Below are 22943 nucleotides of genomic sequence, written 5' to 3'. Positions count from 1 at the left end.
GTTCTTTTGCTACTCTGTGAACCTAGCAAGTTTGCGGCTGTATTCTCAGACTTGCCTGCCAAAATCCTCTCTCACTGTGCAAGGTGTTCAGGTGTCAGTTTAGTGGCAGTAAGCTGAACCAGTGCACTGCAAGTGAGGACTAGGATTGTGGAGACTCTCCTTGTGTCTATTATTCCATCTCTGACCAAGGAGTTTACTGCCACACCCGTTGGTAACCCTTTAGGGTTTTGCTGTTGCCCTTAGCAACAGCATTTCAGGTTCTCTACGTATTAAATCACAACATCTCGCTTCTTTCCATCTGAGCATTCCTAATACTAGGGAGACACCCAGTTTCTTAGCCTTTGGGCTTCTCTGTTCACTTTGTGTTTATTTTGTTACTCTATCACCTTCTGTGTATGTAATGTCATATTCCCCAGTCTGTCTGTGAGTTCATTTGTTTTGCATCCCTCTCCGTTCAGACACCAGTACATTCCTGCTGGCACTGGTGTGCATAACAACAGCATTGGATTGGTTTTCGAAGATTTAGTATAATTTACCCTACAGTATGCAATGGAGGCTTGTCCACACAGCAGAGTAACTTAACTAGGTGAGGGGTTATTAATTAGGTAGCAGGATAATAGTTAACTATATGCAGTAGCAGTTATAGGATACTAGCTGAATACCCATGCTTCGCTACGGGATTAGGATGGTAATTATAGTTGTTTGTTAATTTACGTTGTTTGGAGATCTAGTATATAGACTGTTAGGGTCTCCTGCCCTGTGCTGCCACGTTGTCATGGCAACCGGGAGACAAGTGCTAGCGGAGTGGCCTGAGAGCAGCTGATACTCCGGTTCTGGTCTTTTGTTGTGCAGTGGTTACAGGCTTTGTGCACGGCAGGGGATCCGGCGCTGGTTTTTGTGCTCACAGTCTGTGAGGTCTGAGTGGGGCGTGGACAGCACCTGCTATATAAGGCCTCTTCTCAGGTTAAGCAGATGCTGCTGAATCTTTGTTGGTTAGTCAGTTCCTGAAAGTTAGCCAGTACTGTGTAGCTTTGTATTTGTTGCTTACTGCAAATTGGCCTTGGGATTTGGTACTACACTCTGCCAATCCAGACCTAGCAGTAAGACTGGAGTCAGTCGTTTAACTTGCTGGGGTTCTTTTGCTACTCTGTGAACTTAGCAAGTTTGCGGCTGTATTCTCAGACTTGCCTGCCAAAATCCTTTCTCACTGTGCAAGGTGTTCTGGTGTCAGTTTAGTGGCAGTAAGCTGAACCAGTGCACTGCAAGTGAGGACTAGGATTGTGGAGACTCTCCTTGTGTCTATTATTTCATCTCTGACCAAGGAGTTTACTGCCACACCCGTTGGTAACCCTTTAGGGTTTTGCTGTTGCCCTTAGCAACAGCATTTCGGGTTCTCTACGTATTAAAACACAACATCTTGCTTCTTTCCATCTGAGCACTCCTAATACTAGTGAGACACCCAGTTTCTTAGCCTCTGGGCTTCTCTGTTCACTTTGTGTTTATTTTGTTACCCTATCACCTTCTGTGTACGTAATGTCATATTCCCCAGTCTGTCTGTGAGTTCATTTGTTTTGCATCCCTCTCCGTTCAGACACCAGTACATTCCTGCAGGCACTGGTGTGCATAACCTATTCAGCAGCCCAATACTCCTGTTGAAATTTTGTGGGAATATGGAGCATACCCCTCAAAATACTTTGCAACTAGTGGTCGATCATGTGCAGGTCTTGACTCGACAATTTAATGATTTGTCCATTAAAATTCACACCTCCCAGGCCGCTGGCGGAGCTCCCGCAGCAGCAGCACCTTCAGGGGTTAAGGAGCCGAAAGTAAATCTCCCGGATCGTTTTTCTGGAGATCGCTCGCAGTTCTTTTGTTTCAAGGAGAGCTGCAAGCTATATTTCCAGCTTAGGCCTCAGTCTTCTGGGTCAGAGATTCAGCGGGTGGGCATAGTGATTTCCTTGCTACAAGGAGACCCACAGGTCTGGGCATATGGGTTGCAGCCTGACTGTCCGTCGCTTAAAAGTGTTGATGCTTTTTTTACGGCACTGGGCATGTTGTATGATGACCCTGACAAGACGGCTTCAGCCGAGGCTCAGATTTCGATCCTTAAGCAAGGGCGAACGCCAGTTGAGGTTTACTGTACGGAGTTTCGGAGGTTGGCCCATGATACCCAGTGGAATGACCCAGCCCTGAGACACCAGTACCGAAGAGGTCTTTCTAACCAGATAAAAGACCAACTGGTACAATATCCCTTGCCTGATAGCTTGGATCAGCTCATGCAGTTATCCATCCGGGTGGATAGACGGCTGAGAGAGCGTAGGCTTGAAAGGGAGACCGAGGTTTCCTTCTTTCCCAAGGGAACCTCAGACTCTGAGGAATTTTCCGAGGAGCCTATGCAGATTGGGGCTACCCGCCTCTCTTCGCGTTAGAAGACGCGGAGGATACAGCAGGGGTTGTGTTTTGTACTGTGGGAATAAAGGTCATGTGGTAGTATCATGCCCAGAAAAGCCGGAAAACTTCAGGGCCTGAGGGTGATGGGAAATATCCTGTCAGGGCAGAAGTCAGAATTTCCCAAGAAGACTTTTATCATTCCGGTGACCTTGAAGATCCTCGGTCAAACTGTCAAGACTGAGGCCTTTGTGGACAGTGGGGCCGACGGGGTTTTTATGGACCGCCAATTCGCCCTGAAACACTCTGTTCCTTTAGTACCCTTGGCATCGGAAATTGAGATCTGTGGGTTAAACGGGGAACCATTATCCCAGGGTAAAATTACCTCTTGCACTAGCCAGATTTCTTTGTTTATTGGAGCCACACACTCTGAAAAATTGTCCTTTTATGTGACTGTCTGTACTTTTGCCCCATTGGTGTTGGGGTTACCCTGGTTAAGGGCCCACAATCCTCAATTTGACTGGGTCTCTGGGGAGATTCTTAGTTGGGGTACTGATTGTTTCAGGAGTTGCTTGAGCCTTCCAGTCAGGCTTTCGCAGCTAAGTTTGCCAGGTTTGCCAGGATGTTATGCAGATTTTGCGGACGTGTTCTCCAAAAAAGTTGCAGAGGTACTACCTCCCCATCGCCCCTATGACTGTGCCATTGATTTGTTGCCGAATGCTAAGCTTCCCAAGAGCAGGTTGTACTCCCTGTCACGTCCTGAGACTCAGGCTATGGCAGAGTACATTCAGGAGAACTTGGCTAAGGGATTTATCAGACCTTCACAGTCTCCAGTTGGGTCGGGGTTCTTCTTCGTGGGTAAAAAGGACGGTTCGTTGCGACCCTGCATCGACTTCAGGGAATTGAACCGTATCACGATTAAAAACTCATACCCACTGCCTCTCATTTCGGTCTTGTTTGACCAGCTTCGTACTGCCACCATTTTTTCTAAGATTGACCTACGCGGTGCGTACAATCTAACCCGAATAAGAGAAGGGGATGAATGGAAGACTGCCTTTAATACCCACTCAGGGCATTATGAATATTTGGTGATGCCTTTTGGGCTCTGTAATGCCCCGGCAGTCTTCCAGGATTTCATGAACGATGTGCTCAGGGAATATTTGGATAGATTCTTAGTTGTATACTTAGATGACATCCTAATCTTCTCCCATTCCCTGGAGGAACATCGGAAGCATGTACGCTTAGTCCTCCAGAAACTCAGAGACCACCGGCTTGGGGCGAAGCTGGAGAAGTGCGAATTTGAAGTTCAGCAAATCGCATTTCTAGGATATATTATCTCCCCAGAAGGTTTCCAAATGGAGGGTTCCAAGGTACAGGCAGTCCTGGATTGGGTGCAGCCCACTAGTTTGAAGGCGCTTCAGCGTTTCCTGGGCTTTGCAAATTTTTATAGACGATTTATCGCTGGATTTTTGTCTATAGTGGCGCCCTTGGTGGCACTCACTAAGAAAGGGGCGGATGTTGCTCACTGGTCTTGTGAGGCCAAAGCGGCTTTTGCCCGTCTCAAAAGGGCATTTGTCTCGGCCAAGGTGCTGCGACACCCAGATCCAGAGCGTCCTTTTGTGGTGGAGGTGGATGCCTCTGAGATGGGTATTGGGGCAGTGCTCTCTCAGATGGGAGTGTCTGATAATCGCCTTCATCCCTGTGCTTACTTTTCCCGTAAATTTTCGCCTGCCGAGATGAATTATGACGTGGGTAACCGGGAATTGTTGGCTATTAAGGATGCACTCGAGGAGTGGAGACACTGGCTTGAGGGGGCTAAGTTTGTGGTCTCAATTCTCACCGACCATAAGAATTTGGCATATTTAGAGTCAGCGAAGCGTCTCAATGCCAGGCAGGCACGATGGGCTTTGTTTTTTGCTCGCTTTAATTTTTTGATAACATATCGCCCTGGGTCAAAAAACATCAAGGCTGATGCGCTCTCGCGGAGTTTTGCTCCAATCCAGGAGACCACCGAGGAGCCGTTGCCCATTGTGTCCCCATCATGTATTAAAGTGGGCATTACCCAGGACCTCTTATCATTAGTCCTTAGAGCACAGGAGCAGGCTCCTCCAGACCTTCCGGTAGGTCTTTTGTTTGTGCCTCCTAGGTTAAGACAGCGAGTGTTCCTGGAATTCCATGCCAAGAAGTCGGCAGGTCACCCGGGTATTGCCAGAACTCGGGAGTTGCTATCTAGGGTGGTGTGGTGGCCCTCGGTGGCTAAGGATGTGGATCAGTGGGTTCGGGCATGTGACATCTGTGCCCGAAATAAGACTCCTAGAGGGGTTCCTGTTGGCCCATTACATCCACTCTCTATTCCACCTAAGCCATGGACCCACATTTAAATGGATTTTGTGGTGGACTTGCCCAAATGCTCGGGGATGACAGCCATCTGGGTTGTCGTTGACAGGTTTTCGAAGATGGCGCACTTCGTTCCACTGGTTGGGCTGCCATCGGCCAGACGCCTGTCTGAATTATTTATGCTGCATGTTGTGCGCCTCCACGGGTTGCCACTTGATGTGGTCTGACTGCGGATCCCAGTTTGTGGCCAAATTCTGGAGGGCATTTTGTTCCGATCTCCAGATTTCTGTCAGCTTGTCGTCGGGCTACCATCCGCAGTCTAATGGGCAGACTGAAAGGGTGAACCAGTCCTTGGAGCAGTTCCTCAGGTGTTATGTCTCCAAGTGTCAGACTGACTGGGTTGCTCATCTGTCCATGGCGGAGTTTGCCTATAACAACGCGGCTCACTCTGCTACAGGGATCTCTCCCTTCCTTTGTGTGTATGGGCATCATCCTAAGGCCAATTCTTTTGACCCCCTGGACTCCACGCCTGGTGGTTCCTCTGTGGTTTCGGTCCTTAGGGGTATTTGGAGGAAAGTGAAGAAAGCCCTTGTGTCTGTGTCATTAGTGACCAAAAGGGTTTTTGATAAGCGGAAAAGACCCTGCAGCTTCAAATTAGGAGACTTCGTCTGGTTGTCTACCAAGAATTTGAAGTTGAGACAGCCATCTCATAAGTTAGGCCCCCGGTTCATCGGCCCTTAAAAGATCACTAGGGTTATCAATCCGGTGGCATTTCAGTTAGATCTGCCCCGTTCTTTGAGTATCAATAAAACATTTCATTGTTCCATTTTAAAACGGGCGATTAGTAATCCTTCTTCCAGTGGAAGACCTTCTCCTCTTCTGATACGTGGCCAGAGGGAGTTGGTTGTTGAAAGGATTCTTGACTCCAAGATGGTTCGGGGTCGGCTGTCATTTTTGGTGCACTGGAAGGGGTATGGCCCGGAGGAGCGGTCGTGGGTGCGCAGTTGTGATCTTCATGCCCCCAGACTGATACGCTCTTTCTTCTCGCAGTTCCCCAATAAACCCGGTGGTAGGGGTTCTTTGACCCCTCGTCAGAGGGGGGGGGTACTGTTAGGGTCTCCTGCCCTGTGCTGCCACGTTGTCATGGCAACCGGGAGACAAGTGCTAGCGGAGTGGCCTGAGCGCAGCTGATACTCCGGTTCGGGTCTTTTGCTGTGCAGTGGTTACAGGCTTTGTGCACGACAGGGGATCCGGCGCTGGTTTTTGTGCTCACAGTCTGTGAGGTCTGAGTGGGGCGTGGACAGCACCTGCTATATAAGGCCTCTTCTCAGGTTAAGCAGATGCTGCTGAATCTTTGTTGGTTAGTCAGTTCCTGAAAGTTAGCCAGTACTGTGTAGCTTTGTATTTGTTTGTTGCTTACTGCAAATTGGCCTTGGGATTTGGTACTACACTCTGCCAATCCAGACCTAGCAGTAAGACTGGAGTCAGTCGTTTAACTTGCTGGGGTTCTTTTGCTACTCTGTGAACTTAGCAAGTTTGCGGCTGTATTCTCAGACTTGCCTGCCTAAAATCCTTTCTCACTGTGCAAGGTGTTCTGGTGTCAGTTTAGTGGCAGAAAGCTGAACCAGTGCACTGCAAGTGAGGACTAGGATTGTGGAGACTCTCCTTGTGTCTATTATTCCATCTCTGACCAAGGAGTTTACTGCCACACCCGTTGGTAACCCTTTAGGGTTTTGATGTTGCCCTTCAGCATTTCGGGTTCTCTACGTATTAAAACACAACATCTTGCTTCTTTCCATCTGAGCACTCCTAATACTAGTGAGACACCCAGTTTCTTAGCCTCTGGGCTTCTCTGTTCACTTTGTGTTTATTTTGTTACCCTATCACCTTCTGTGTACGTAATGTCATATTCCCCAGTCTGTTTGTGAGTTCATTTGTTTTGCATCCCTCTCCATTCAGACACCAGTACATTCCTGCAGGCACTGGTGTGCATAACATAGACATATCTTGCTTCCCTGACCCACTTTGTGTAGTGGCGGGACCCCTTTTTGGTCCCCCAAGGGACCATGCTGTTCCCAGTATACAACTCTCAGTCTGTGGCTTCCTGCTGTTTCCATTCCCCTCCTCACATCATGTCAGTGCCCCTGTGAAATTATCGATTGATTTACAGTTTCTTATATGAGCTCACTGTGATCTGCTGTATGGACTGCAGTGGCAGTAAATGGGATTGTGTGGTTACTGAGACATACACAGCCTCTGTTATGGAGATCATTCAGGGTTACATCAGTTATGCATAGGCGTATGCAGCACATTTCGTTAGTGTGTGCATCGTCGGAGGGACATGTCTAGCTAGTGCTGCCTACTGGGCGCGTGTAGCACTATTTTACAATAAGTATGAGGGAGAGAGTAACACTGGGTACACACTTGTATGATGGGCAATCGAACCGATAGTCGGACCAAATTCCCTTTGATCCAGACCATGCCCGATTGCCCGTACGCACCAGACCAATGTAATGAAGGATGGACTGTTCCGTCCTTGATTTCAAAGCACCCGGTTGCTGCAATATCTTCCAGTTGGCCGTGCAGTACGGCTGCCTTTAATACGTTGCATACGACTCGCGAGAGCGCACAATAGCAAGTACACGCAAGCCGATATGCGCGATTTGTCTTGCCAATATTGCTATAGTGTGTACCTTACCTAAGAATGCAAAACAGAGAGGGGTATATGTGGGAACAACCCTGACCTCTGCCACCCTGCTGCGTCCAACTCCGAGCAACCAACTGCTCTTCACTAAAACAGACTTTAAATATTACTCTCTAGCATTTGCCCAATATCAGCAACAGGATGAGCACCGGGCATTACACATTTAAATATACTTACTTCTTAGTTTTCTGACCACTATAGTGACACATATCCACAGAGGTCAGGTGCCCTCAGCAAACTTTGTACAAATAAATAAATATATATATATATATATATATATATACAAACACAAACTGGACCCCGACACTCCGGACTGACTTGAATACTGCTCTCGTGCCTTCCCTTCAGGGCTTACCACCTCTGTTAGCATACATTTCCTTGGGGAGGGCGGCACTCAAACACTTGGCAAACGATGTACAATAGGTGAAGAAAAACTCCGCAGGGCAACCTTTATTGTGACGTTTCGGGGACTCAGGAAGGGGTGAGTCCCCGAAACGTCACAATAAAGGTTGCCCTGCGGGGTTTTTCTTCACCTACATCGTTTGCCAAGTCTTTGAGTGCCGCCCTCCCCAAGGAAATGTGTGTGTGTATATATATATATATATATATATATATATATAATCTCCCAACCCGACCTCTCCACTCTTCACAAGATCTGCGTCTCTCATCCACACTCATTGCTTTTTCCCATGCACGATTTGCAGGACTTTCTTTGGGCTGTACCCACTCTGTGGAATGCCGTACCACGCACAATAAGACTCTCCCCTAGTCTCCAAACCTTCAAATGTTCCCTGAAAACTCACCTTTTCAGGCAAGCGTATCAAATTCCAGAACCGCTTACACAAACTTCATAGGCTTTCCTATCCGATTATATCCCCACTGTACAGTCGTACATCTCTTCGCTCATCTCAAAATATCTCCCAACCCGACCTCTCCACTCTTCACAAGATCTACGTCTCTCACCCACACTCATTACTTGCTCCCATGCACTATTGCAGGACTTTCTTCGGGCTGCACCCACTCTGGAATTCCCTACTACGTACAATATATTTATTTATTTATTAGCAGTTTCTATATAGCGCAGCATATTCCGTTGTGCTTTACAATTAGAATAAGACTCTCCTCTAGTCTCCAAACTTTCAAACGTTCCCTGAAAACTCACCTCTTCAGGCTAGTTTAAAACATCCCAGAACTGCTGACTCAACCTTCATAAGCTTTCCTATCCAATTATATCCCCACTGTAAAGTCCTCACATATCCTCCACATATTTTCTCTTTCTTCACTTTACCTTCCTCCTGACCCTGGTTCATCATTGCTGTGATGTGATATCATGCGACCCACCTAGAACCTTTGTAATCCGGTGGACAAATACGCAATAGATAGTGTCTATCCTCAGGGCCGGATTAAGATCCACATGGGCCTGGTGCTGAAAATTATCAAGGGCCTATTGTGAGAAGTTGAGGAGGTGTGGCTAATGTTGTGCAGGTGTGGCCAGTGACATATGGGCATGTACACTCCTTACACTATAATCCCCAATGTCTCCCCAAATAAGTAAAAGTAGAAAAACAGCATCACTTTGTGAGGAAATTAGAATTATAATTTAAATTCTTATCATTTATGGAAACCGTGTGACCAACTGGGCTGTCATGTTGATGGGCCTATTTTTGTCTGGGGCCTGGAGCTGTAGCTCCATCCGCCCCATTGTTAATCTGGCCCTGTCTCTCCTTGTGTATCAATGCCTATTTCCCTATAGATTGTAAGCTTGCGAGCAGGGCCTTCCTACCTCTATGACTGTTTGTTTGTTTGTTTGTTTGTTTGTTTGTTTGTTTATTACCCAGTTTTGTTTTATCATTGTGCCCAATTGTAAAGTAGAGATGAGCGGATTCGGTTTTACTCGGTTTTACTCGGTTCTCAAAACGACATCTTATTGGCTCACGGATGTCACGTGTTTTGGATAGCCAATCAGATTCGGTTTTGAGAACCGAGTAAAACCGAATCCGCTCATCTCTATTGTAAAGTGCAACGAAATTTGCTGCGCTATATAAGAAACTGTTAATAAATGTGTGTGTATATATATATATATATATATACATACATACATACACTATATAGATATATATGATGTTTTTCAATGTCCCACAGAACATGTGTATAGCAGAAAGGGCTGTTTTCACAAGGCCTTGTAAAACGCATTTTTGATGACATGTAACTCCACAGCTGACAGTAAATGCTCAGCGAAAATATTGACTCAGAACTGACCCACTATAACTCCCTGCAATAAAGGAGACCTCATGATACCCTAACCATGTCCACATGAACCCCCATGCTATCAACAGAGAGCTGCCAAAGAACTTGCACGCAAGGGCATTATTTACAAGGCATTATTTAACTGGTATGTTAATATGCCGCCTCTGAGTGGATTGAAAGTGGCCAAACTACATTGGTGACATGGGGACAATGGATGTATGCCATCTACAAAGGAGGGTACGAAGCTCTGCCAGGTGACTGCTCATGCTTCAGAAGGGTACTGTTAATGAAAAAAACATTGGGGCAGCCTTTGGAGTAAGGAGAGCTGAGGTGCTGCGCAACTCACCAAGTGTCCCCTGTTCCCGGTGCCCAGTGAGAGAGGGGAACCCGCAAGCCTTGTCCCTGCAGCTGAGTACTGTCACCTTGTGTTTCTCATGGCTTCCGGCAACTGTGTGGAGCAGGCGGGACAGAGACAGGGATAAGTGGAGGTAGCTCCATTTGGATGGAGGTGGAGCTGGGTCAGAGCGGAGTTCAGCTACCCGGCATCTGCACTGGGAGAGGTGCCTACAGAGACCCGATTACTGGATGGCCCAGGGGGTGTGATGATACAGTTCCCCACTCTTACAAGGGCAGATCTTCACTCCCCTAGAGATGAGCAGTATAGAACAGTAGAGGAAGAATTAAGCAAGGCACTGGGGCTATGATTGACCTTTAAAAAGTCGCAGACCTGGCGTTCGGGGATTCTCTGACATTAGGGTGTGCCTGTGCACACGAGGCACACCCAGTGCACACACCTATGCAGATGGAAGGCAGATCATGAAGAAAGATGTGGCAGGAAGCTGCACATGCACAGTAGCCAGGTTGGAGGTTGTGCCTCCAGGAAGTTCTGGGTCCTAGCAGGGACATAACTAGGTGTTTGCGGAGTGTGCCATTGCACATAGTGCTGCATGTTAGGGGGCACTGTTGGCGTCACTTATCAATTATCTGTCTTAATTACCTCCACCTTTTTTGAAGCCCAGCATCTCCTGACTGCCTATGGCTCCTACCCCCACCCCTTCTGTTGCTAATACTGATACAACATTCATGAACTTAACTTCAGAGCTCTTTGTGACACTGTCCTTTATTACATTTTAAGATGCTGACACGGGATTCAAACCTATTGCCTGTGGCATTACAGTCAGACACCCTTTTCATGAGCTATCTGACCATGCATAGAAAGCTAGAGAATTCTAACTATTTGAAGCTTACCTTGTACTATGTAAAAAAAAAAAATGATCAGCATTGCAGCTGAGCAAATCTATATAGTGTGTGGCTGAAAGATTTTATGTGTGGCTGCACACTACATGGATCTGCTAAATTGCAATGCTGATTATTTTTTACAGAGTACAAGTTGCTTCATAGTTTTTATGCCAGATCAAATAGCTCTGTGAGTAGGATGCTTGACTGGAATGCAACAGATTATAGGTGTAAATCCTGGGTATGGCAGTATATTATTTAATAAAGGGTATTGTAACTGAATAACAACAAGCTCTCAAGTTATCTCTATAAATGTGTGTGTATAATAAATAGGCCTTATGTCCCTATTGGAGAAATAGGGGGCGCTAATTCTCTTTCTTGAATAGTGCCCAGCTGCAAGTAGCAGCAAAGAGGTAGCACTAAGCACTGCTCTAACAAGTCTATTAGAGGGTTAGGGTATTAGGATTAGGCCTCTGAGTGCAGGGTCTTTCAAGGGTGATGTGTAAGGACCCTTTGAATGGGGATGGTGACCACATGGGGAGCTGTTCCTGCAATGGATGTGGGGTGGCTGCTCCAATGAGTACCTATTCATGTAGACCAGACTGATGTCTTTGCTATAAATCCCTCTGTTGGCTACTGTGTAAGCCTGTCTCATACTGTCTGATTGCAGGTGAAGCACTCTTTCTCTGTTGCCGAGGCTCTTCCGGGATCACATGCTGACCTCACTCTCTCCACTCTGCCAAACTCTCTGTGTGCAGTGCGGGCAGTAGATGCCAGTGTTTTACTGCCGAAACCTGAGGCTGAATTGTCCGCAAAATCGGTATGAATTGTCCTGAAACCTGAGGCTGTCCTGAATTGTCCTGAAACCTGAGACTGAATTGTCCGCAAAATCGGTATGGCACTAAAGTAATTCGAACCACTGTGACTGAAGCAATTTCTTTTACTCAGGTGTATGACCTGCTGCCAGTTGTAGACATGTCTGGTTACAACCATGAAGGCCATTACCTAGAGGAGCAACGTGAAGACCCATGCATCAAGCTGGAGCCTATATTTATGAATGGAGTATATTACAATCCCTCTACCCCTGACGGCGACATTGATGCCTATGAGACCTTTAAGGTCAGTGAGCTGCATGGTCATGTGTGTTAGATATCCTTGTTTATAAGTTTCTAAGCTAATCTAGATGGGGATAATAACAAATATATCCCTTATTTAAGTATGCAAAGAGCTAAAATACATACAAGAGATACTGTAGGAAACCTTTGGCACTCCAGTTATTGTGGAACTATGAGTCGGCCTGAGGAGGCCCTACCTCAGAATTTCCCAATCTCCACCATTACCATTCAGGTTTTAAAGATAGTCATGCTGGAGCACAGGTGACTTAATTAGTACCTGTCAATTTGATTTAACCATCTAGCATGGATATCCTTGAAACCTGAACTGTAATCCTCTGGGAATAAGCCATTATGATGTAATGGGGTGCGAATTTGAGAAAACGTGCACATTTCTGACCTTGCTAAAATCTCGCACATGACAACTCACATCCAGATGTTTTCCAATACAACAGATAGATCTCGCGCAATTTAATGCAATGCGAGTTCGTAACTTGTACACAAAACATTAACAAAAACGAGTTTAAAAATAGACCAAGTTTAGGTAGGTGAGTTTGACAGAAGCATGAGATCCGTGGATGCTTCTGCCTGTAAAGATAAAGATGTGCAGGCCTCCCCCACAAGCATAACCAGCCCCAGGTTCTTTGAGCCGGTCCTGGTTGCAAAAAATATGGGAAAAAAGTGTAGGGGTTCCCCGTATTTTAACAACCAGCACCGGGCTTTTGGACCAGTCCTGGTTCAAACTACAGTATATGGGAAAAATAAGAAGTAGTGGTCCCTCATATTTTTTGTAACCAGTACCGGGCCCCACTAGCCAAGGAGGTAATGCCGCAGTCGGGGGACACTTTTAAATAGGCCCCGTCGGTCGCAGCACACCCTCTAACTAGTCAGCCCTGGCCGAGTTCCCTGGGGTAGTGGGGACCCCCATAATAAATGGGTCCCCCCTCCAGACACCTAAGGTCCAGGGATGAAGCCTTGGAGAACCACAAGTACTAGCCTGTTGAGGCATTAAAGGGCCCGCTTGTACCTGTAGTTCCACAGTAAAAAAAAATATGAAAAAACCACAGTACACACACCGTGAAAGTAAAATTGTATTTAAACATACTGTACATGCACACTTACACACACACACATACTTACCTAGTTTCTCACGGAGCCCCTCGGTCCCCTTGTCAAGTAGAATCCACGTGGTATCTGTAAATGTAAAATTAATACTCACCTAATCCGGTGTAGATCAATCCTCTTCATTCCAAGTATGCATCCCAGGGGTTAAAAACAACAAACAGCAACAAACCTGAACCAGCGGACATGTAGAATTTAACCACTAGGTTTCAGGTCTGTTTTTTAGCCAGACCTTGCATGCAGGTAGAGCTATCAACTCGCACCTTCTCAAAGTGCTAGAAGGTGTGAGTTGGAATGTGTGTAAAAAATCGCAAGACATTACATCCCACCTTGGAATGGGTCAAGGAGTGAATGGGAGGAAAGAAAGGCAGTAAGGCGGTTGTAGACAATGCGCTCAAGAAGTTTAGTAGGCAAAAGGGAAGAGAGAGATGGGTCGGTAGTTGAAGAGGGTGTTTGGATCAAGGGAAGGTTTTTTAAGAATAGGGGAGACAAGTGCATTTTTGAAGGCAGAGGAGACAGTGCCTGATGAGAGGAAGAGATTGAGGAGGTAAGTAAGATAGGAACAGGCAGAAGGAGAGATGTAGCGGAGGAGGCGGGAGGGGATAGGGTCAAATGGGGAGGTGGTGGGGGGAGAAACAGCTGAGGGGGATAACTTCCTCACTAAATACATGGGGAAAAGATGTCAGAGTTTGTAAGGGGGATGGGGAGTGGTGGTAATGGAATGGAGGTAGCTAGTTGCTGATGGTCTGGTGAGATGTGATGTCCTGATGTATGGAGTCAATTTTGGATGTGAAGTAAATGGTAAAGTCAAGAGCAGGGAGTGAGGAGGAGAGATGAGATGGGGGAGGGTAGAGGAGGGAGTTGACAGTGGCAAAGAGGTGCCAGGGGTTTGAAGACTGGGAGGAGATGAGATTTTAATTATGACTGTTAACGAGGGAAACGGCAGCACTGAAATATAAGAGCATAAGTTTGAAATGGAGGAAGTCTGCCTTAGAGCATGATTTTCTCCACTGTCGCTCAGCAGTACATGAACATTTTTGCAGATATCTGGTGTATTTGGTGTGCCAGGGTTGAGGTGTTAATCTGCGAGGGTGAATAATGGTTGGTGGAGCTATAGAGTCAATAGCAGAAGTAAGGGAAGTATTGTAAAGGGAAGTGCCTTGTTCAAGGCATGAGAGAGAGAATAGGAAAGAGAAGCGAGTCGAACAAGTAGGATAAGGCGGTGGTGTTGATAGCCTCAATGTTATGCTTCGTGATGGTAGCCTTAGGAGGTAGAGATGGAGAAGCAGAGAGATATAAGTTAAAAGAGAGCAGGTGGTGCTCAGAGAGGAGAAATGGAGAGTTGGAGAAATCAGAAATATCTCAACTGTAGGTGAAGACCAGATCAAGTGAGCTCCCATTCACATGGGAAGGTGAGGAGGTCCACTGTCAAGTGAAGATATAAGGTTAAACAGGAGTTTAGTGGCAGGGGATTTTGTGGGGATATCGATAGGGATGTTGAAATTGTCTATGAAAATGGAGGGTGTGTGTCAGAAGAGAGGAAGTGAGGAAGCCAAGAAGCAAAGTTGTCGAGGAATTTGCAGGGAATACCAGTGGGATGGTAAATGACAGCAACTCGAAGATGAGCAGATGGGAAGAGGCATATGGTATGGACCTCAAATGCAGAGAATGTAAGGAATGGTTCTGGGGGTATGAGTTGGGAGGGGTAGCTAGAGTGTAAAAGGACCCATACACCACAACCATGGTGGCCGCCGGGTCGGGGTTTGTGTGAGAATGTGAGGGCCCCAGCAGTGAGATCAGCAGGAGAAGTGGTGTTAGAGGGAATAATCCTGGTTTCAGTAATGGCTAGGAGAGGCAGGGAGTTGGAAATGAAAAGGGCATGAGTGGGGACCAGTGTGTTACAAACAGATCTGTCATTCCAGAGGGCACAAGTTAGGGGTATGAATTTGTGGGAGAGATGCAAATGAGATTATCAATTTATTTATGCATAATACATGCACATATTAAGCAAAAAAGATGCTCTGTGCGGCAAAGTTGTCTGGGACCTGGCGAGCTGGGAGGGGCTATTTGCTACAACTAGACATACAGTGTATGAGGACACATCTGTATAAATACTAATATTATGCTCACTCAAAAGAAAGGGTTGGTTAATACTGTATATAGGTGGTCATTCCGAGTTGATCGCTAGCTGCATTTGTTCGCTGTGCAGCGATGAGGCAAAAAAAGGCACTTCTGCGCATGTGTATGCGGCGCACGCGCGACGTAGTATTGCAACGAACAATGTCGTTTCACACAAGGTCTAGCAAAGCTTTTCAGTCGCACTGCTGACCGCAGAGGGATTGACATGAAGTGGGCATTTCTGGGTGTCAACTGACCATTTTCAGGGAGTGTTCGAAAAAACGCAGGCATGCCAGGAAAAACGCAGGCATGGCTGGGCGAACGCAGGGCATGTTTGTGACGTCAAAACAGGAACTGAACAGTCTGAAGTCATCGCAAGTGCTGAGTAAGTATTGAGCTACTCTAAAACTGCACAAAAAAACTTTGCCTCCGCTCTGCGATCCTTTCGTTCGCACTTCTGCTAAGCTAAAATACACTCCCAGCGGCATAGCGTTTGCACGGCTGCTAAAAACAGCTAGTGAGCGAACAACTCGGAATGACCACCATAGGCAAAAAAAAATGGACTTACATTGACATGATAACAATCAATATTATGTTTTCAGATCTTATAATAATTTCATAAATGCTATACATGATTAGAGCCCATAGAAATTGTCAGTCGTCTACCCATTCCCCATGTAATCCCTTCATATATCTGAAGGTGTGTGATATTTGTTGGGAGGTGATAAACTCAGTTTTGGACATGAGTTTTAGCGGTCATTGAGACATCTATATACAGATAGCAGAGAGACGAGACACAAGATAATGGGGTAAGCAGAGGTATATTTTGGTGTCCTCACTCTAGAGGTGGTACTGGAGGTTAAATGTGCAAATTCATTTACCAAGAGAAGAGGGGTTCATTGAGAAAAACAGAGGGTTAAGGGGGTCATTCTGACCCGATCACACGCTGCAGTTTTTCGCAGCGTAGCGATCGGGTCAGATATGCGCTGTTGCCGCAGTGTGCCGGTGCATGGCCTCCCGTCGCTACACTACGATCGCCTCTGCTTGATTGACAGGCAGAGGCAGTCGATGGGCGGGAAGGGGCGAAACGGCGGTGTTTGGCCGCCGTTTCGTGGGCGCGGTCCGGCCAATGCAGGCGTGGCTGGACCGTGCGCGGAGTGGCCCGCAGCGGCTGCGTGATGTCTCACGCAGCCACTGCGGGCCAGGAAGCGAAGAGTAGCTCCCAGTCAGCACGCTAAAGCTGCGCTGGCCAGGAGCTACTCTTGAAGTGCAAAGGCATCGCCGCTGTGCGATGCCTTTGCACTTCTGCGGGAGGGCCGGCACTGACATGTGGGGCAGACTAGCCCTGTGCTGGGCGTCCCCCCACATGTCTGAGTTCAGGATCACAGCTGTGCTACATTTAGCACAGCTACGATCAACTCGGAATGACCCCCTAAGAACAGAGCCTTTGTGGTGGGGGGGATGCATTCAATATCCCGGTTGTCAGGATCCCGACGCTCATCATACCGGCGCTGGGATACCGACACCTATTTTCCCCCTTGGGGTGTCCTCCCCTTGGAGGGAGAATAAATAGTGCCACCGTGCCTGCAGTGTGGCGAGTGCAGCGTGGCGAGCGCAGCGAGCCCGCAAGTGGCTCTTTTGCCCACGCCCCGCTACCGGCATTCTGGCACCCGGCATCCCAGGGTCGGGATTCTTACCGCCAGGATGACAGGTGCCGGTATATAGATACCAACCCATGGTGGGGTGCTGGGGGAGGATACACTAGAGCATGATACACAGAGGGCCTGATACTTAGTCACAGTATCAATATTCTTGCAAATTGTCACTTTTTTTTTTACTTTATATGTGTTACGTACAGATGTTTCCTCCCTCACTGTGCAAATGGGTCGTGGAAAACATAAATCGTTTGCGACGAATAGCGTGCCCGTAACTATTCGCAGGTATGTGTATGCATCTGCATATAATTGCTGCCGCAAAGCGTATGCATATGCATATTCAGCATGAGGAGGAACACATCTGTAGCTAAAAAGTCACACTGAGCATGCCTCCCACGGTGGGTGCGTGGAGTCACAGGAGAGAGTCGCATGACTGATTGAGACGCACGTAGTGTGAAACATATTGGAAATGTATTGGGTATTCCAGGGAGGTGACTGGGAGGTGGCTATTCAGATACATGGAGATGTACTACCATATGAACGTGTTATGGGAGTGACACAGAAATGGATGTGTACTCAGACTCTTAATAGCGTACATTGGAGGCCATACTCTGTCAGAGAGTCTGCTCCTAGCATGGAGCTGGTGAAAGTTTCCGTGGTGCCTCCAGTGTTTGCAATCAAAAATACTCCAAGCAGTATTGCTACATCTATAGACACTAATTCCCCTTTCAGACCACCTGAGGCGGGTCGCACCCGAGAGCCTGACACGGTAGCTCCCGGGGTGTGACCCGCCTCAGGCTCCCCACCGACGCTGTCTACAACCCAGCATATTGCCGCGTTGGTGACATCAGCGGTGACACAGTGGGGGCAGCACTTTATAGATCACATGATCTCCAAGTGCTGCCCGTCCACACACTGTGAATGGGAAACAGGTCGCATCAACCCGGCTCCCGTTCACACCGCACAGCGATCCGGCTGCTCGCTACCAGGGTTGAAATACTGTGTCGCTCGAATTGGTATAATTCCCCTGGCACCTTTCAGACTGCACAGGAACACGGGTTATGCGAGCTCATGTGCCAATAACTCGTGTTCAAAGCTGGTGGTCTGAAAGGGGCATAAGTGTGGGAATCCCAGACCTTGCACACTCAGACACACGAATGTACTCCAGGGAAGGGCTGATACTAGTATTAGCATAAATTTGCAGTAAAAGATGCAACACGGACGTTGGTGTTTTTGACTCACACCCTGAAGGAGCAGTTTGATAGGTAGAAAGTGAACCAGTAAAGAACATTCTTCGAGCATACTTACCAACTTCCTGGCTACTCTCTCTTGGAGAGAGCAGCCAGGTCGGCTTAGCAGGGGGTGGGGCAGGGCATTAATTAGTGGTGGGGCGAAGGTGGTACGTGGGCTTGGTTGCCACATCGCATCATTTAACCACTTAACTGACGATTTTTCCCTTCAAAAGCGTTAACAACATTGTTTTTTAAAATTTATTTTATTTAATAAAGTTGAAAAGTTTTTTTTTTAAATATTTAAACATTATATTATGCACATCTGCAGAATGGATCTCCTCGTCAAAAACGTGGGGACAGGGTGGGACGGCGCAGTTGCATGAAACCTGACCATGCCAATTAAGTGGATTTATTAAGCTATTCATCAAGAATCACGTCATTGACTGCCCGGACCGCCCACTTTACTCACTAAGTGGGTGGCTGGGCATGGGGGACCACAAAAACCGGGAAACTTGCCTGCTCTTTCAGGGGGGCGGGAGGGTCACCCGATTTTCGGGTGCCTCCCGGCCATCTGGGAGAGCAGGCAAGTATGTCTTAGAGTGAAGAGAATGTTTAACAGTGCTAAAAGCAGCAGAGAGGTCCAGGATAATTAGTACAGAGACCAAAAGACTTTGCTGTAAGTAGATCATTCATCACTTTTGTCAGAGCAATTTCAGAGGAATTGAGGACAGAAGGCATGTTAGAGATGAGCGCCTGAAATTTTTCGGGTTTTGTGTTTTGGTTTTGGGTTCGGTTCCGCGGCCGTGTTTTGGGTTCGAACGCGTTTTGGCAAAACCTCACCGAATTTTTTTTGTCGGATTCGGGTGTGTTTTGGATTCGGGTGTTTTTTTCAAAAAACACTAAAAAACAGCTTAAATCATAGAATTTGGGGGTCATTTTGATCCCAAAGTATTATTAACCTCAAAAACCATAATTTACACTCATTTTCAGTCTATTCTGAATACCTCACACCTCACAATATTATTTTTAGTCCTAAAATTTGCACCGAGGTCGCTGTGTGAGTAAGATAAGCGACCCTAGTGGCCGACACAAACACCGGGCCCATCTAGGAGTGGCACTGCAGTGTCACGCAGGATGTCCCTTCCAAAAAACCCTCCCCAAACAGCACATGACGCAAAGAAAAAAAGAGGCGCAATGAGGTAGCTGTGTGAGTAAGATTAGCGACCCTAGTGGCCGACACAAACACCGGGCCCATCTAGGAGTGGCACTGCAGTGTCACGCAGGATGGCCCTTCCAAAAAACCCTCCCCAAACAGCACATGACGCAAAGAAAAAAAGAGGCGCAATGAGGTAGCTGTGTGAGTAAGATTAGCGACCCTAGTGGCCGACACAAACACCGGGCCCATCTAGGAGTGGCACTGCAGTGTCACGCAGGATGTCCCTTCCAAAAAACCCTCCCCAAACAGCACATGACGCAAAGAAAAAAAGAGGCGCAATGAGGTAGCTGTGTGAGTAAGATTAGCGACCCTAGTGGCCGACACAAACACCGGGCCCATCTAGGAGTGGCACTGCAGTGTCACGCAGGATGTCCCTTCCAAAAAACCCTCCCCAAACAGCACATGACGCAAAGAAAAAAAGAGGCGCAATGAGGTAGCTGACTGTGTGAGTAAGATTAGCGACCCTAGTGGCCGACACAAACACCGGGCCCATCTAGGAGTGGCACTGCAGTGTCACGCAGGATGTCCCTTCCAAAAAACCCTCCCCAATCAGCACATGATGCAAAGAAAAAGAAAAGAAAAAAGAGGTGCAAGATGGAATTGTCCTTGGGCCCTCCCACCCACCCTTATGTTGTATAAACAAAACAGGACATGCACACTTTAACCAACCCATCATTTCAGTGACAGGGTCTGCCACACGACTGTGACTGATATGACGGGTTGGTTTGGACCCCCCCCAAAAAAGAAGCAATTAATCTCTCCTTGCACAAACTGGCTCTACAGAGGCAAGATGTCCACCTCATCTTCACCCTCCGATATATCACCGTGTACATCCCCCTCCTCACAGATTATCAATTCGTCCCCACTGGAATCCACCATCTCAGCTCCCTGTGTACTTTGTGGAGGCAATTGCTGCTGGTCAATGTCTCCGCGGAGGAATTGATTATAATTCATTTTAATGAACATCATCTTCTCCACATTTTCTGGATGTAACCTCGTACGCCGATTGCTGACAAGGTGAGCGGCGGCACTAAACACTCTTTCGGAGTACACACTTGTGGGAGGGCAACTTAGGTAGAATAAAGCCAGTTTGTGCAAGGGCCTCCAAATTGCCTCTTTTTCCTGCCAGTATAAGTACGGACTGTGTGACGTGCCTACTTGGATGCGGTCACTCATATAATCCTCCACCATTCTATCAATGTTGAGAGAATCATATGCAGTGACAGTAGACGACATGTCCGTAATCGTTGTCAGGTCCTTCAGTCCGGACCAGATGTCAGCATCAGCAGTCGCTCCAGACTGCCCTGCATCACCGCCAGCGGGTGGGCTCGGAATTCTGAGCCTTTTCCTCGCACCCCCAGTTGCGAGAGAATGTGAAGGAGGAGATGTTGACAGGTCGCGTTCCGCTTGACTTGACAATTTTGTCACCAGCAGGTCTTTCAACCCCAGCAGACTTGTGTCTGCCGGAAAGAGAGATCCAAGGTAGGCTTTAAATCTAGGATCGAGCACGGTGGCCAAAATGTAGTGCTCTGATTTCAACAGATTGACCACCCGTGAATCCTTGTTAAGCGAATTAAGGGCTCCATCCACAAGTCCCACATGCCTAGCGGAATCGCTCCGTGTTAGCTCCTCCTTAAATGTCTCCAGCTTCTTCTGCAAAAGCCTGATGAGGGGAATGACCTGACTCAGGCTGGCAGTGTCTGAACTGACTTCACGTGTGGCAAGTTCAAAGGGCATCAGAACCTTGCACAACGTTGAAATCATTCTCCACTGCGCTTGAGACAGGTGCATTCCACCTACTATATCGTGCTCAATTGTATAGGCTTGAATGGCCTTTTGCTGCTCCTCCAACCTCTGAAGCATATAGAGGGTTGAATTCCACCTCGTTACCACTTCTTGCTTCAGATGATGGCAGGGCAGGTTCAGTAGTTTTTGGTGGTGCTCCAGTCTTCTGTACGTGGTGCCTGTACGCCGAAAGTGTCCCGCAATTCTTCTGGCCACCGACAGCATCTCTTGCACGCCCCTGTCGTTTTTTAAAAAATTCTGCACCACCAAATTCAAGGTATGTGCAAAACATGGGACGTGCTGGAATTTGCCCATATTTAATGCACACACAATATTGCTGGCGTTGTCCGATGCCACAAATCCACAGTAGAGTCCAATTGGGGTAAGCCATTCCGCGATCATCTTCCTCAGTTGCCGTAAGAGGTTTTCAGCTGTGTGCGTATTCTGGAAAGCGGTGATACAAAGCGTAGCCTGCCTAGGAAAGAGTTGGCGTTTGCGAGATGCTGCTACTGGTGCCGCCGCTGCTGTTCTTGCGGCGGGAGTCCATACATCTACCCAGTGGGCTGTCACAGTCATATAGTCCTGACCCTGCCCTGCTCCACTTGTCCACATGTCCGTGGTTAAGTGGACATTGGGTACAACTGCATTTTTTAGGACACTGGTGAGTCTTTTTCTGACGTCCGTGTACATTCTCGGTATCGCCTGCCTAGAGAAGTGGAACCTAGATGGTATTTGGTAACGGGGGCACACTGCCTCAATAAATTGTCTAGTTCCCTGTGAACTAACGGCGGATACCGGACGCACGTCTAACACCAACATAGTTGTCAAGGCCTCAGTTATCCGCTTTGCAGTAGGATGACTGCTGTGATATTTCATCTTCCTTGCAAAGGACTGTTGAACAGTCAATTGCTTACTGGAAGTAGTACAAGTGGGCTTACGACTTCCCCTCTGGGATGACCATCGACTCCCAGCGGCAACAACAGCAGCGCCAGCAGCAGTAGGCGTTACACGCAAGGATGCATCGGAGGAATCCCAGGCAGGAGAGGACTCGTCAGAATTGCCAGTGACATGGCCTGCAGGACTATTGGCATTCCTGGGGAAGGAGGAAATTGACACTGAGGGAGTTGGTGGGGTGGTTTGCGTGAGCTTGGTTACAAGAGGAAGGGATTTACTGGTCAGTGGACTGCTTCCGCTGTCACCCAAAGTTTTTGAACTTGTCACTGACTTATTATGAATGCGCTGCAGGTGACGTATAAGGGAGGATGTTCCGAGGTGGTTAACGTCCTTACCCCTACTTATTACAGCTTGACAAAGGGAACACACGGCTTGACACCTGTTGTCCGCATTTCTGGTGAAATACCTCCACACCGAAGAGCTGATTTTTTTGGTATTTTCACCTGGCATGTCAACGGCCATATTCCTCCCACGGACAACAGGTGTCTCCCCGGGTGCCTGACTTAAACAAACCACCTCACCATCAGAATCCTCCTGGTCAATTTCCTCCCCAGCGCCAGCAACACCCATATCCTCCTCATCCTGGTGTACTTCAACACTGACATCTTCAATCTGACTATCAGGAACTGGACTGCGGGTGCTCCTTCCAGTACTTGCAGGGGGCGTGCAAATGGTGGAAGGCGCATGCTCTTCCCGTCCAGTGTTGGGAAGGTCAGGCATCGCAACCGACACAATTGGACTCTCCTTGTGGATTTGGGATTTCGAAGAATGCACAGTTCTTTGCTGTGCTGCTTTTGCCAGCTTGAGTCTTTTCATTTTTCTAGCGAGAGGCTGAGT

At 47.5% G+C, this 22943-nt stretch overlaps 1 protein-coding gene across 1 annotated transcript in view; it reads left to right on the top strand.

Annotated features, from left to right (window-relative positions):
- The window catches only part of LOC135057408 (alpha-2-macroglobulin-like), a 315880-nt gene that overhangs the window by 196876 nt on the left and 96061 nt on the right, over nt 1–22943 (top strand). The window contains exons 16-18 of the mRNA XM_063963298.1: nt 11583–11732; nt 11861–12031; nt 17407–17614. Of these exons, the coding sequence (XP_063819368.1) occupies nt 11583–11732; nt 11861–12031; nt 17407–17614 (529 nt within the window). The remainder of the gene's footprint in view (nt 1–11582; nt 11733–11860; nt 12032–17406; nt 17615–22943) is intronic.

The sequence above is a fragment of the Pseudophryne corroboree genome, chromosome 3, assembly GCF_028390025.1.
Source record: "Pseudophryne corroboree isolate aPseCor3 chromosome 3, aPseCor3.hap2, whole genome shotgun sequence".
Classification (NCBI taxonomy): domain Eukaryota; kingdom Metazoa; phylum Chordata; class Amphibia; order Anura; family Myobatrachidae; genus Pseudophryne; species Pseudophryne corroboree.
Note: the sequence above shows the minus strand (reverse complement) of the source record. Positions and strands in the feature narration are given on the sequence as shown.